Source organism: Onychomys torridus, chromosome 3 (genome assembly GCF_903995425.1).
Source record: "Onychomys torridus chromosome 3, mOncTor1.1, whole genome shotgun sequence".
Taxonomy (NCBI): domain Eukaryota; kingdom Metazoa; phylum Chordata; class Mammalia; order Rodentia; family Cricetidae; genus Onychomys; species Onychomys torridus.
The window spans coordinates 103170858-103184105 of NC_050445.1; the positions used below are offsets into that span (position 1 = coordinate 103170858).

Here is a 13248-nt window from a genome sequence, read left to right on the forward strand (position 1 = left end):
CCCTCCCGGAAGTGCTGGTCGAGACTGCGGCTGCGCCTCTCGCGAAAGGGCAGGCGTCGCGGGGCCGGGCACTTCCGCACTTCCGCTTTCCGGCCCAGACAGCACCCGCGATGGTGAGAGACCCGGGGCTGGGGGCCTCCCTATGTCTTAGCTGACGAGGCTGTGGGTCTGGGGGAGATGCTGTTTACCGCCAGCGCTTGCGGCCGGAGGTCGCCCTGGAATGAGGGCACCATGTGGATGGGGAGGCAGAGGGTGGGGCGAGGGCCGAGGCTTGGAGGAAGGGGCGAGCTGGGGGGCGAGCCTGGCAGGAGCAGGCCCAGAGGCTTCCAAATTGGGCGTCCCCGGAAGGAATCGCCTCTCCCCAAAGTTCGGAGGAGGCAGGAAGCGGGGTAACTGAGCCTGTGTTGGCGGCTCGCAGCCGAGGTAGGACCGCTGAGGAATGAAGCGGGGCCTCCTCCATCCACGGTAGAGATTAGCTAGGTACACCCCCTTGTCCCCGCCTGCTTTCTTGATCTCACGGTACCCCGAGGCAAGTGTCCACTTCTCCTATCCCCCCCTGGGTCCCTCCAGCCCCTTGCTTCCAGGCCTCAGTGAAGGTTCTGTGGTGTTACCTCCATTCAGACTCCTTCCTCGTTCGGTACGGTTGTTGTTGACCGTAATGTGTGTAAACGCTGACGACCGCTGGCCCTTCCCTTCCAGGGGTGCTCGGGCTTGGTATCTGTGGCTGTTCCGTACTGTTGTGTCTCTTTTCCTACTGCTTTCCCCGGTCATGCTGGCTTTGATGACCTCAGTTCTGAAGACCGGACTGCTTGCCATGCTCCTGTGACTCGACTGACCTGGGGGAGACACCTTGAAATTAGACCCTCTTGTTCAAAAGTCATCCGCTTTCCTAAACTTGGTCATTCTCCTGTATTCCGTGTCCTAACTGGTTTCGTTTCTCAGCCTGAAAGCCTTTTCCCCTTGACTGAGGAGATAGCTTTTTATTTTGAGCATTTTTTAAAATTGTACTTGAAACCATCTATTCACTGAAGGGCAAGCATCACAGGGCTAGCTACTCAAAAATTCACTTTTAGTTTTCTCTGAATATTAACAAAATAATTAGATCGCCACTACTCCAGTCAAAGTAGAGAACATTCTATCCTCTTCCGATGGTGCCCACTGCCCCAGACAACTACTAATTTCGCCCTTCCGGTTTTGCCTTGTCTTGGTTGACATCAGTAGAATTCTCTAGTGTATAGACAGAACTGGTGCTGAGGTATGCGACCACTGACGGGAGTTGTGTTTTTAGCCTTACCCCCCTCTGCCTGTCTGTCTGTCTGTCCCCTGTGATGCTGTGCTTGCCTCCACTGCTCCAGTCTGTACTCGGGGGCCTCTTCTCTGCAGTGAGTCTCACTTCCCTCCCTCCCATTCTCCAGAGGGCCTCTGTGTAGCTGAAGTCATGCAACTTCCTCCTCAGAAAGTCCCAGTGCTTCCTGCCACATTGAGAGAAAAGCTAACTCAGTGGACCGGCATTCTAGATTCTTTAGGGTTTTATCCAGCCTGCCATTGCAGCCTGACCTATGCGATTTAAAATGCTTCATTTGTTCATTTACTCTACAGAAAATTTGTAAGACACTATGTATAGGAGGTGCTGAACTAGTTGCAGCCTGCATAACTAAAGTTAATGTCTGTTGGCCATGAGAATTACAGTCTAGTGAAGGAAAACTCGTTTAATAAAACACACGAACGTCTTGTTGTGAATTATATGTAAAGTGTACATATCCTAAACTGGTAAATGCATTGAGGAGGAAGTAAACAAGAGCACTCAGAGGAAGGAAGAAGCCTTCTCAATAAGCTGAGCTCTGGACTCACCCAAGCAATGAGGAGGAATGAATCCAGGTGATGGGTGGGCGTATGAGGAGCCCTGAGGGGAGAGAGAACTTGACTGAAGATGATCATTATAGCTGACCTTGTACACTCTACTGAGAATGTCCACTTTCAACTTTTTCTCATTGTGAAATCTTCCTAATCCTGTATCTAGTCAAAACTAATTTTCTTAGTATAGATTATTTATAAACCTAGTTATTTTACATTTTGCCCTCCATTAGCCCTTGTGATCCTCACCTGGTTGAGCTATTTGAGAGCAGAAGTGATCTGACTGAACTCCCAGCATGCTCAGGGCATGGATCAATCCATTTGTCAGTGTAGGAAGCAGGTGGAGGACATGGACCCTCTCTAGATGAGTATTATTTAGATTCGGCACTGATGACTTTTGGGGCTGAGTAATTCTGTTGTGCATCCCAGATGTTGGGACAGCATGGCTTGCCTATGTCTACTTGTCCATAGTCCCTGCCCCACCCCCAGGTCATAACAGTCAGTTTTCTCCATATTTTGCTAAATACCAAGCAGAACTGTTTGCTGCTGGGAACCACTCCTCTAGACTCCTGACTGGGCTGCATCTTGAAGGCAGGGTGTATTCTGTCCTGTGTGATGATCGTGCCTAAAACCTTCAGTACTGCGTGTTCCATAGGAGCCAGGGGTTGGGTGGGGGAGCTGGGGGGCGTACTGGCTTTGGTGAGGCAGGCTCTGGTCCTCTAGTCCTTCTAATCTTGGGTTTATTTCTGCAGACTGCCACTCTCCGCCCCTACCTTAGTGCCGTGCGGGCCACACTGCAGGCTGCTCTCTGCCTGGAGAACTTCTCCTCCCAGGTTGTGGAACGACACAACAAACCAGAGGTCGAAGTCAGGTAGGGAAGAAGGTCAGAGCGGAGCCGAGAAGAACAACTCACAAGAGCGGAAGCTGTCTCAGGGGTGGGGTGGGGGGGCATGGATTTATGTCCTGGAACTGTCAGGGTACCTTCAGTGACATTTGTCTTGCTGCTGGAGGAAATGGTGATTCCCAATTTGGAATTAAGAAAATAGGATAGTGGGTTGTCAGGCCAAAACCCATGGGAGACCACACCAAAGTGTGGCTTCTTGGAGCAAAACTGTGGAGAAGTGTTTCCAGTAGCATTACTGAGCTCACTGGTAGCGCCAGAAGAGATCACAGGATTTAGTTCCCAGAGATGACATCTCTGTATTAATAGTTTATGGATCAGGACTTTTTATTTTTTATCATTAATACTGCCAGACAGCTTAGACCCTCTTACACCAAAATAACTCCATATTTTGGATGCATTTTTCTCTTGTCTGGTTTTCATTGTAAATATTCTTCCTCTTTGAAATTTCACCTGGCAAGGAGATGACATAGACTGCTAATCCTAGCACATGGGAGGCTGAAGCAATAGTAATAGAACTGCAGGGCCCAGGCTAGCCTCAGCTGCACAGCAGGTCTACACACAAAACGGGGAAAATCTGGGATGTACATCGTTGAAATAAGCCCTGTCACCACATAGATAATAAAGGTATTTTTGTTACTGGGGATTGAACCCAGGCCCTTGGGCATGCTAGGCACACACTCTACAGCTGAGCCGTATCCCCATCCTCAAGTTGATTGCTGTGACTCAGACAGTTCTAATGTTAGGATAGACTGTTGTTACTTGATATACATGGTTTTCACTCGGCATTTTCAGATGGTGACAGTTCATAGATTACAGGTACCTTTACAAATACCTAGAGAGTCAGTGGCATCAGTGTGGTCCTCTGATTTTGTGTTTTTAGGAGTAGCAAAGAACTTCTATTGCAACCTGTTACCATCAGCAGGAATGAGAAGGAAAAGGTTCTGATTGAGGGTTCCATCAATTCTGTCCGGGTCAGCATTGCTGTGAAACAGGTGAGTTTCACCATGAAGTGGGGGGCATAGTTAGGAGTGCTCTTTGCAGCCAGGGATCCCATCTGAAAGGTTATCGAGCTAGACTCAGAGCCTGATTTCAGGAATTTACTTGGCATGATTGGCCAGAGCAAACTGGTAGAGCCAGGTATGGTGGCACATGCCTGTAATCCTAGCACCTGGAAGTCTGAGACTGAGGATGGAAAGCCCAAAGCTAGCCTGGGCTACTTGGTGTGTCCCTATCTGAGAAAAGCAAACAAAAAGTGGATCCGTAGGATAAAAAGCAGTAACCCTATCATAGGCCTTGCTCTGGATTACAAACACAGAAATATAGCAGGAAGGACATGGGGCTGATTGGATGTTGGGCCAGAGAAGGTTTCTAACAGGTGGTGTTATGTGCACTTGAAGGAGTACCAGCCAGCACTGGCTGATAGCCATGATTTCTGAAACTGCCACTTGATTTATATATTTTTTTTCTAGAATAAACAAATGCATAGTTTTCTTCTATGGGAGAATAGAGAGCTTTTTGAAATAATACTGAAACCTCAAAGATTATGTTGAGCCTTTGTTTTTGCCTTTGACATAAGTGTCTTTATAACATGTATCTTTAAAGTAGCTAAGTCTTTGGGAATATGTAACTAGAACTGTTAGTATTGCTTGTAATATTTTAATTTTGTTTAATAAAATTTTATTTCAATAAATTCTTCCTGTAGTAATGGGAAACAAAATCTATAGTTCATATGCCACATGTAGTAATTGTGTATTTGAAAGATGCCCAAATATGAGCATTCTAATTCTAAATTAAACCAGCAGCCTAATACAAACAAACAAACAAAAATGGTACAAAACGCGCGCGCGCGCGCACACACACACACACACACACACACACACACACACACACACACGAAGTTCTCATTTAAAAAAAGAGCCGACGGTTCGAGTCTAGCTTGTCTTTCAGAATCATCTGTGCAGGCCACCAGTGGGTGGGATGACACATCCAAAATCAGGAGAGAGAGATGCCAACAAGAACACTGGCAAAGCTCTCGGAACTAAACATCTGTCTGACGATGACTGCCAGACAAATGTCATGGCAGGTTTTTTCATGTATTTTCTCTAGTAGTTTTATAGTTGGAGGACCTACTTCTAGGTCTTTTATCCATCTTGGGTTAATTTTGTATATTGTGTAAGATAAGGGTCTAGTTCAAGTCTTCCACATATGAATGTCCAGTTGTTAGCACAAATTGTTGAAGAAATTCTTGCCAGTGTGTGACCTTGTGCTTTGCTGGGAATCAGTTGACTATAAATACTTCAGTTTCTTTCTGACTTTCTGTTTTGTTACAATTCATATATGTACAAAATAGAATTTTCATTTCTTACACGTTTCCTTGTCTACCACATAGGTCTAGGCATTACTGTCTTAGTATCATTTGAATGGCTTTTTAATGGTTTTAAATTTGACCTAGAGTCTACTTCTGGTTTGAAAAGAAACTTTGTATCCTAAGTGAGAAAAAAGTATCATTTGCCCCTTCCCCAGCAAATAGCTCTAAAAATAGCAATTAAAACAATGTTACAAAATTCGGATTAGCGATTTGTTGCCTTTGAAAGCTCTCAGGGTTAAAAGGAAGAACGGGGAGGCTGGGTGACTCTGCTGGTGTCTGACTGCCCAGATGCAGAAGTAATTGGAAGAGTTGAAAAGGGAGAGACTTCAGGATGTTGGATTTTAGTAATGTTATGGCAGACACTCCTTGAAGAAGTCTCTAATACCCAGGTGGTGGGTGCCACCGATGCTAAGAAAGGCCACACTAGTTACTTGAGGAAGGTCAGGCAGCTTCAGACACAGGTGTGGACTCCATTAGAGCCGATCATAGACTCTAGTTCGCCAGAGTTTCCCCCACCCCCCAGGAATGCCCACTACAGTAGAGTGGCCCTGGCTAGGCCCTCCTTCCGTTAGCAGCACGTGCTACGATTTCAAACTCAGCTGCCCTTGTTCCCACCGAGCCCCAGAAGACCAGGCTCAGGGTGGGGCTGGCTTCACATGTTTACTTGAGAGTTGTTTTTCTCTTGCTGTCTCCAGGCTGATGAGATTGAGAAGATTTTATGCCATAAATTCATGCGCTTCATGATGATGCGAGCAGAGAACTTCTTTATCCTTCGAAGGAAACCTGTGGAGGTGAGACCTGTGCTTCTGGTAGTTATAATTCCCAGGACTCTGTCTCTGGGTGGCCTGGGACTGTTTGGTTTTTGCAGTATGGAGGATGGAACCCAAGGTCTTGCACTGCTGGGCAAGTTACTGGGCTATTCCCTGGGTCTGTGGGGTTGTAGCCCAAGGGCGGCTGTTTTCCAGCTGTAGGGTATCACTGCCTGGACTGAGTCAGCCATATATGGTAGCGGGAAACAGAACCACAGGAGGAGGTAGGTCTGTGTAGTGCCCTCCTTCATAGAGACTTGGGCCTAGTCACAGACAAAACAGTGATTTCAAATTCCTTCCTGAGCTGACTGTGGTGGGCATTGTTGTACTCTCATTGTGGAGAGACTAAAGCAGGAAAATCATGTGTTTGGAGCCAGCCTAGGCTAATTTTGATATGTATCTCTGAGAGGGGAGAGAGAGAGAGAAGACAGACAAGAAAACATTACAAAAACCTTCCTAAGCTCTCCCAACTAAAGTCCAGCTTCTCAAAGCCCCAGAAAACAGTGAGATCTGCCTGCCTTTGTATGAAAGGTACTTGAGTCTGCTCCATAGGTTCCCTGTCAAGAAACCTACAGACACCATGTTAGAGCAGCAAAGACCATCACCCAACATAGCAAATGTATTGCTCAGTTCTTCACCTTAAACCAACCACCTTGTCTCTGGGCTGCAAAGTAGATGAGCTTGCTCATGCTCACACTTCCTCCTGTAGCAAATGGCTCCAGCTCATCCTCTTGCCTGTCGGTTCCACAGTGATTTTTGACTATTGGATTGGATTCTTTGAAGTAAGATTTGTGGTCCCTTCATTCCCTTAGCTCATTTTCAATACAGGGCTGTTTGTGCCACAGTCTTTCAGGGACATCTGACCTAGCTCACAATTTTGAGCTGGATTCAGTTGCTTGGATCCAGCAGACAGATGAAATGCGCACTCGTCCCTATGCCCCCCTCCCCAAACAAGTGAATAGCCCTGGAGAAGATGGTAGCCAGTTGGATGCCTTTGTGTGAGTGTGGAGAAGATATGACAAGCAAGTGTCCCTGGGGGGCTAATTTTGTCTTGTGTCTTCTCCTCTGCTGGCTTCCCTCCCTAGGGGTATGACATCAGCTTTCTCATCACCAACTTCCACACGGAGCAGATGTACAAACACAAATTGGTGGACTTTGTAATCCACTTCATGGAGGAGATTGACAAGGAGATCAGTGAGATGAAGCTGTCAGTCAATGCTCGGGCCCGAATTGTGGCTGAGGAGTTCCTCAAGAATGTGAGTAGGACCTCCCCTCCTACACCAGAGGTGGAAGAAGCCATGGGTTCTGGGAATGTGGCATTAACAAGATAGTCCTGAGTGAGGCCAAAGGTTTCATCCTTGAGAGCCCCAAGTTGTTTTTCTTTTGTTTCTGCAAGTCTCTGGTGGAACTGTAGGCGTGAGTTGTACATAGTCTCTCCCTGTCCTAGTTCAAACCCCGGAGGAAGATAAAGGCCTGTGGCTCCTGAGACCATAGGACAGCTAGTCGTGTGTAAGTCCCCTTCTCGAACAGACATCAACGTTTTTCTTCAGTGTCTGTCTCTCAGGCTTTTGGTTTCTTCAACATGCTTCCCATTACCCATGGCTTGTGGCCATCAGACCGAAGGACTTCAGTGCTCTGAAGAGGAGGGGCTGTTTACAAGAGGAGCGGGTGGCATAGCTTTGTCTAGAGCTTCAGGACATGCCTCTGCCTTCCAAACAATCTCTGGTTTGTTGATACATTCCACTCAGAGCTGTCTGATCCCTCCTTGGTAGAGTTAATGTTTGTTCTTACCAGTGCATACAGTCCCAGCCCAGGGGAGTTCAGAATCCTAAAAATGGAAATGGTACCCACTTCCCCTGGGGTTTAATTATCCTGTGGTTGGCCAGTGTACAAGGCAGTGTTGTTTGTACTCCCAAATCAGACCGAAGTGTGGGCCTGACTCCTCTGCCTCCCCCAGGCACATCACTGAACTGCTCAACTAAGCCTTGCTTTCCTCAGCTGTTAATGTCCACCTTTCAGGGAGGTTGAACATAGGTAAGATCACATGAGCGTGCTGGGGACGGGGGAGGAGGGCTGAGGAGAGAGATTGATTTTGCAAATCACCTGGGGCTGGAGCTGTAGGCGCTGACTGATGTGGGTGCCGGGAACTAGGCCTCAGGTTCTCCAGGGGGAGCGGTATTTAATCACTAAGCCATTTCTCCAGCCCCTAGTACTTAATGTTTATTGTCTTTCGTTTTTGAGGCCTGGTCTCACTATGTAGCCTTGGCAGGCCTGGAACTCACTAAGTAGAACATAGAAATCTGCCTGTCTCTGCCTTCTGAGTGCTGGGATTAAAGGTGTGTTTCACCACACCCAGCTGCACTTAAATTCTTACGAGGCAGTAAAGTTAAACAGCATAGTCAGTTCTCATGACACTCAGAGTAAGAGTCGCACACTCCCATGCCTGGAGCATGTAGTATTGTGTGGGGTTCTTGTTTCCTTCATTGATCCTGATGTTTCTGTGTTTCCCCTTCCTTAAATTGTGAGTTTGGTAAGCGGTCTGCCCAGTCAGACGTACAAGGACCTTTTCTGTATGTTAAATAAGAACTTCCCAGTTGTATTTCCAAGTTTTACAGGTAAGAAGACTAAAGGACAGGCTAGGGACTGTACTGCGACAATCTCTTCCAGCTGAATCCAAAGTGAAATGGGAGCAGTAACCAGCTCTACTTCTCCTGGCCAAGAGGGGCTCAGAACTTGGGATAATAAACCTAGGGGCCCATCCTGCAGGTTTAACGGTTGTTGCTTCCAGGCTGTACCATCCCCTGCCAGACTAGCTGTGAGAGTGTGGACAAAGACAAAAATACCTGACACCCTTGCAAGGGTTAAGGGTGGGGCCAGATGCTGGACATATAGGACCTGAAGCCGTGTGTGTGTGCGTGTGTGTGTGTGTGTGTGTGTGTGTGTGTGTGTGTGTGTGCGTGTGTGTGTGTGTGTGTGTGTGTGTGTGTGTGCGCGTGTGTGTGTGTGTGTGTGTGTGTGTGTGCGCGCGTGTGTGCGTGTGTGCGTGCGCGTGTGTGCGTGCGCGTGTGTGCGTGTGCGCGCGCGCTTGTGCACTTGAGGGCAGGTGCCCAAGGAGGCCGGATGATCCATAGGCAGTTGCAAGCCACCCAGCATGAGTGCTGGAATTGAACTCAGGTCCTCTGGAAGAGCTACAAGTCTTAGCCATAGCGCTATTTCTTCAGCCCATTTAGTTTTAAAAATGTTTGTGCATGCACGTGTAGTATATGCATATGTGTACGTGTCTGCAGGGGCCACCCAAACAAACATTAACATTGGAGGTCTTCTCTATTGCCTTCCACCTTATTTTTAGTCTGTCATTGAACTTGGAGCCTGGCATTTCGGTGAGACTGGCTGGCCAGTGAATCCGCAGGATTGGCTTGTCTGTCCCATCCCCCACTCCCAGCACTGGGATTATAGGAACACACCACTTTTTTATGTGGGTGGTGCTGGAGGTTCAAATGCAGATTCTCATGCTTACCCAGAAAGCACTGTAGCCCAAGTCATCTCCCCCAGTTCCTCACATTTTCTCTATTTTTTGTTTGTTTTATGTAGATGTAATTCTAAATGGTCTTATTAAATAAGAAACACAGAGCCAAATAAAGAGTTAAAAGCCCAGAGATCGAGCAGTAGCCAAGAGCTAAGACCACCTTATCTTACCACCCACTGCTGTCCTTCCCTTGAGAGAGAGAGAACTTCCTGTGTTCTGTCTTTTTATTGCCTTTCTGTTTAGCCTTCTCATTGGCTGTAAACCCAACCACATGACTTCCTCGTCACTGCCTGTCTATACAGACCTCCAGGTCTCTATTGTTGGTACTGAAATTAAAGGCGTGTATCACCATGCTGGCTGTGTCCTTGAACACACAGAGATTCTGCCTGCCATGTGATCGGATTAATGGCATGGGCCACCACCACCGGACTTCTGCTAAATGGCTTGCTCTTAGCTCTGATCTCCAAGCAACCTACAAATAAAATCACATTTCAGCACAAATAAAATATCACCAGTTTTGTTTTTTATTTTTTTCTATTTTTAGAAAAGAAAAACTTAAAAAGAGTTGAAAGGTGGAGATTTTGCTCAGTGGATAAGAGCACTTGCTGCTCTTCCAGAGGACTGGGTAAGATTCTCAGTTCTGGTGTGGTGGCCTACAACCATCAGTAACTCCAGTTTCAGGAAATCTAATCTCCTCTTCTGATCTCTGGGCACCAGGCACACAGACAGTGCACACATGTGCCTGCAGGAGAAACACACATACAACCTATTGAGAAAATCTTTGAGGTGTGTGTTAGCATCTCACTGAGAGGAAGCTGAGGCTCTCGAAGTGAAGTTGCCTGCCTAGTGTCTAACTAATAACTCGAAGAAGGGGAATATAGCATGGTTTTCTGATGTAAGCAATGAGGCCACAGCATCTGGCAGTCACTCAAGCAGGTGTTGCGTGTGGCTGAGGTGGGCGTAGTGAGCCATGGTAGCACTTGCCTCTGAAAAGGGTGCCACCAGGCAGCTGCAACCATTACTGCCTCATTCATTACCCCATGTTTTCTTCTGGAGCCTGGGGTTGAACCACAGTGGGGCTTCGCTCTACTGCCCAAACTTTGCACCTGGCCTCCATCCCCAGCCACCTTTTACTTTTAGTCCCAGGAGTCCTCAAATTTGCAGTCATCCCACCTCTGCCTCTGCAGGCTGGGATTACAAGCTTACACAGCCAGGCCAGGACACACTGTTCAAATGAGTCCCCAAATCTGAATTTGTCAGTGGTATCTGCTGTCTTCAAAGTTGGCAACTCATTCATACTTTGAATATCATACGGCCCAGTCTTGGGTTGAGCTCAGACATCAAGCAGTCTCTGGTTTACAAGTGTCCAGAGTTGTTCTTGGCACCAAGGGGTACCCGAGGGCAAAAAGCTTGCTCTTCCTGTCCTATCCTATCTACCCTGTCCCTCCTCTTCTCTTCCCCTCCCCTCCCTGGCTGCCCCTGAATTCACTTTGTGCTAAGGGTGGCCTTGACCTCCTGACCCTTGTGCCTCCACTTCCCCAAATGCTTGGATTGTGAATGTGCTGCCACAGGGGCAGCAAGCTCTTCTAAGGCCTGTTGTGGTTTGACAGTCACTCAAAGTTTAACAAAGTACCAGACCTTGCCCCTCCCTCTTGACTCACTGAGTCCTCTAGTCCTTCACATGGGGGTCTCCGCATGTGTCCAAAGCTGCTTCAGTTACACCAGGCACGCTGTGGGGAAGCCCTCCTCACTGAATTGTTTCTTTTTCTGACTTTGTGTTTTAGATCACTGCTAGCCTGGCCAGATTGAGCATGCTCATGGGGCTGTGGAGATGACTTGGTGATTAAGAGTACTTGTTCTCTTTCAGAGGACCTGGGTTTGGATCTCAATACCCACATGGAGGTTCATAAAGAAAAGAGTATGCTCGAAGTACCCAAACCTGATCCTGTACTTGGAGACCTGAACAACAGCGGCTCAGAGCCCGCTTACCTGGAGTAGGCTCATCAGGCAGGATGCAGTAGCCTCCATTCATTGCCCGTCCTTCTCTTTGACAGTTTTAAACCATCGGCTGGATCTCGCGGCCTTCCCCCTTGGCCTTCCCTGTGTCTCTGCGTGTCTGCGAAGGTGTCCTGGAGTCACTCCCTGGAGCAGCGGTGCGGCAGCAGCGGCAGCAGCAAGAAGCAGGGTTGGGTGGGCATTGGATGCGGGAGGTGGGTGTGGTGTGCTTTCTAGCTGTGCAAAAAGGCAGCAGTGGACCTACCCCAAGGCCACACGTGTCTGGTCAGACTAGCTTCTGATGTTTAGTCCCCTGGGCCGGGACAGACTTTTTTTTTTTTAATGTCTTGAAACCTAAACTCTGTGCTTGTGGAAGACTGTAACCTTTTTGTCTTTTTTTTTTTTTTTTTTTTAAAAACAACCTCCACCTCCAGTGGCTGTGACTGGCCCCAGTGATTGTACCTTATTGGTCGCTGTGGTCTGGGCGGGCCTGGAGCCAGAAGGCGACTATTTTTCCTGCACCACCCCAGGTGGGGAGAGAAGTTTCAGACTCCAGTTTCTCTTCCTTGCTGTCTTACTCCTTGGGCCCAGTAGAGGTGGTAAGGACTCTACTAGACTCCTGAGTTCTGCCTGAAGATGGCCACTGCACTGGTTGGGAACAAGGGCTGAATTGCCAGGCAGACCTAGGAGCTGGGGTCCAAAAGCCAGGCAACTTCTGGCTGCAGGGGCCACCTGGAGTCGCCCCCCCCCCCAACACCTCCCCAGCTGAGAGGCCCCAAGGCTTGCCTGTCTGGGTACAGTGCCTGTGCTGGAGGTGCAGAGGTGAGTCCTTGAGTGCCCAGCTGGGCTTCGCCTCTTCTGGCTCCTCTGCTCCCACGCTCGCTGTCTCTGATTCTGATGAATCCTCCCTTCCCCTGATTAAAGTCTCTTCCTGCCCCTTTGGGGCTGCATGAGGTCTGTGCTCTGTGTATGTGTGGAAGGATAGCTGTTTTTATCCTTGGAGCCACTAGGGTCTGGAGCAGTCCACCAGGCAATTTTGTCACTAATCTCTACCAAGGCTCCCGACTTCACTGCAGTCAGGCACCATTACTCTGAAGGTGGTCTCTGCCTGAACAGAGATAACAGTGTTTTCACATCAATCTTCAAGTGTCCTCAGAAACCAGGACCCCACTTTGTAGATAAGGAAACAGGGGCCACAGTCCAAAATAGCTTGCTCTAAATCTCCCATCCTGTGAGCCAGAGGGAGAGATTTCTGCCTGTGCTGGCAGGAATCACTACACTATCTCAAGAGCTTAGTCCCATTGGAGACTTCGCAGATGTTGGATAGCTACAGTAACTCAGTGCTGAAAATGCTCAGGAATTCCATCAGACAGTGCCTGTGACGTCTGGGGGCTCCTGAAGTAGTGACCCTTTCTCTCTCGTTTCCTAATATGTAGAGACAGTGGGAGCTGTATCACTGTACCTGCCACGCAGATGCTGGGTGAACAGCAGTTGATCCTCCGCTTGCTCTTCCTCCTGTTTAACCTGTGTGTGCTAGGCATCAATGCTGACACGCAGTCATCTTTGATAAAACCCAGGCTCAGGACAAGTGAGGTCTGTAAATAGTCATTTAAGAGGGGTGTTCATGGTTGGAAGTGGAGGGGTGGCAGATATGCTCGCAGGAGAGGGCATCAGGGAAAGCTTCAAGAACAATTGGCCTTGACCCCGGTATGTTGCCTCAAACTTGCAATGCTAGCACTTGGAAATTGGAGACAGGACTTCTATGAGTTCTAGGCCACCCTTGAACTGCAGA

The 13248-nt window shown here is 48.2% G+C and overlaps 1 protein-coding gene across 1 annotated transcript; it reads left to right on the forward strand.

Moving 5' to 3' along the window:
* Positions 1-25: 25 nt before the first annotated feature.
* Positions 26-12409, forward strand: Arpc4 (actin related protein 2/3 complex subunit 4). Its single transcript, XM_036181333.1, has 6 exons — positions 26-113; positions 2607-2725; positions 3639-3750; positions 5822-5917; positions 7021-7191; positions 11516-12409. Exons 1-6 carry the CDS (start codon positions 111-113, stop codon positions 11519-11521), a joined length of 507 nt encoding a protein of 168 aa, XP_036037226.1. The 5' UTR covers positions 26-110; the 3' UTR covers positions 11522-12409.
* Positions 12410-13248: the final 839 nt, after the last annotated feature.

Coding starts and splice junctions, on each gene's coding strand:
- Arpc4 (XM_036181333.1), top strand. Junction 2,726..3,638: donor AAACCAGAGGTCGAAGTCAG/GTAGGGAAGAAG, acceptor TTGTGTTTTTAG/GAGTAGCAAAGAACTTCTAT. Junction 3,751..5,821: donor TCAGCATTGCTGTGAAACAG/GTGAGTTTCACC, acceptor TGCTGTCTCCAG/GCTGATGAGATTGAGAAGAT.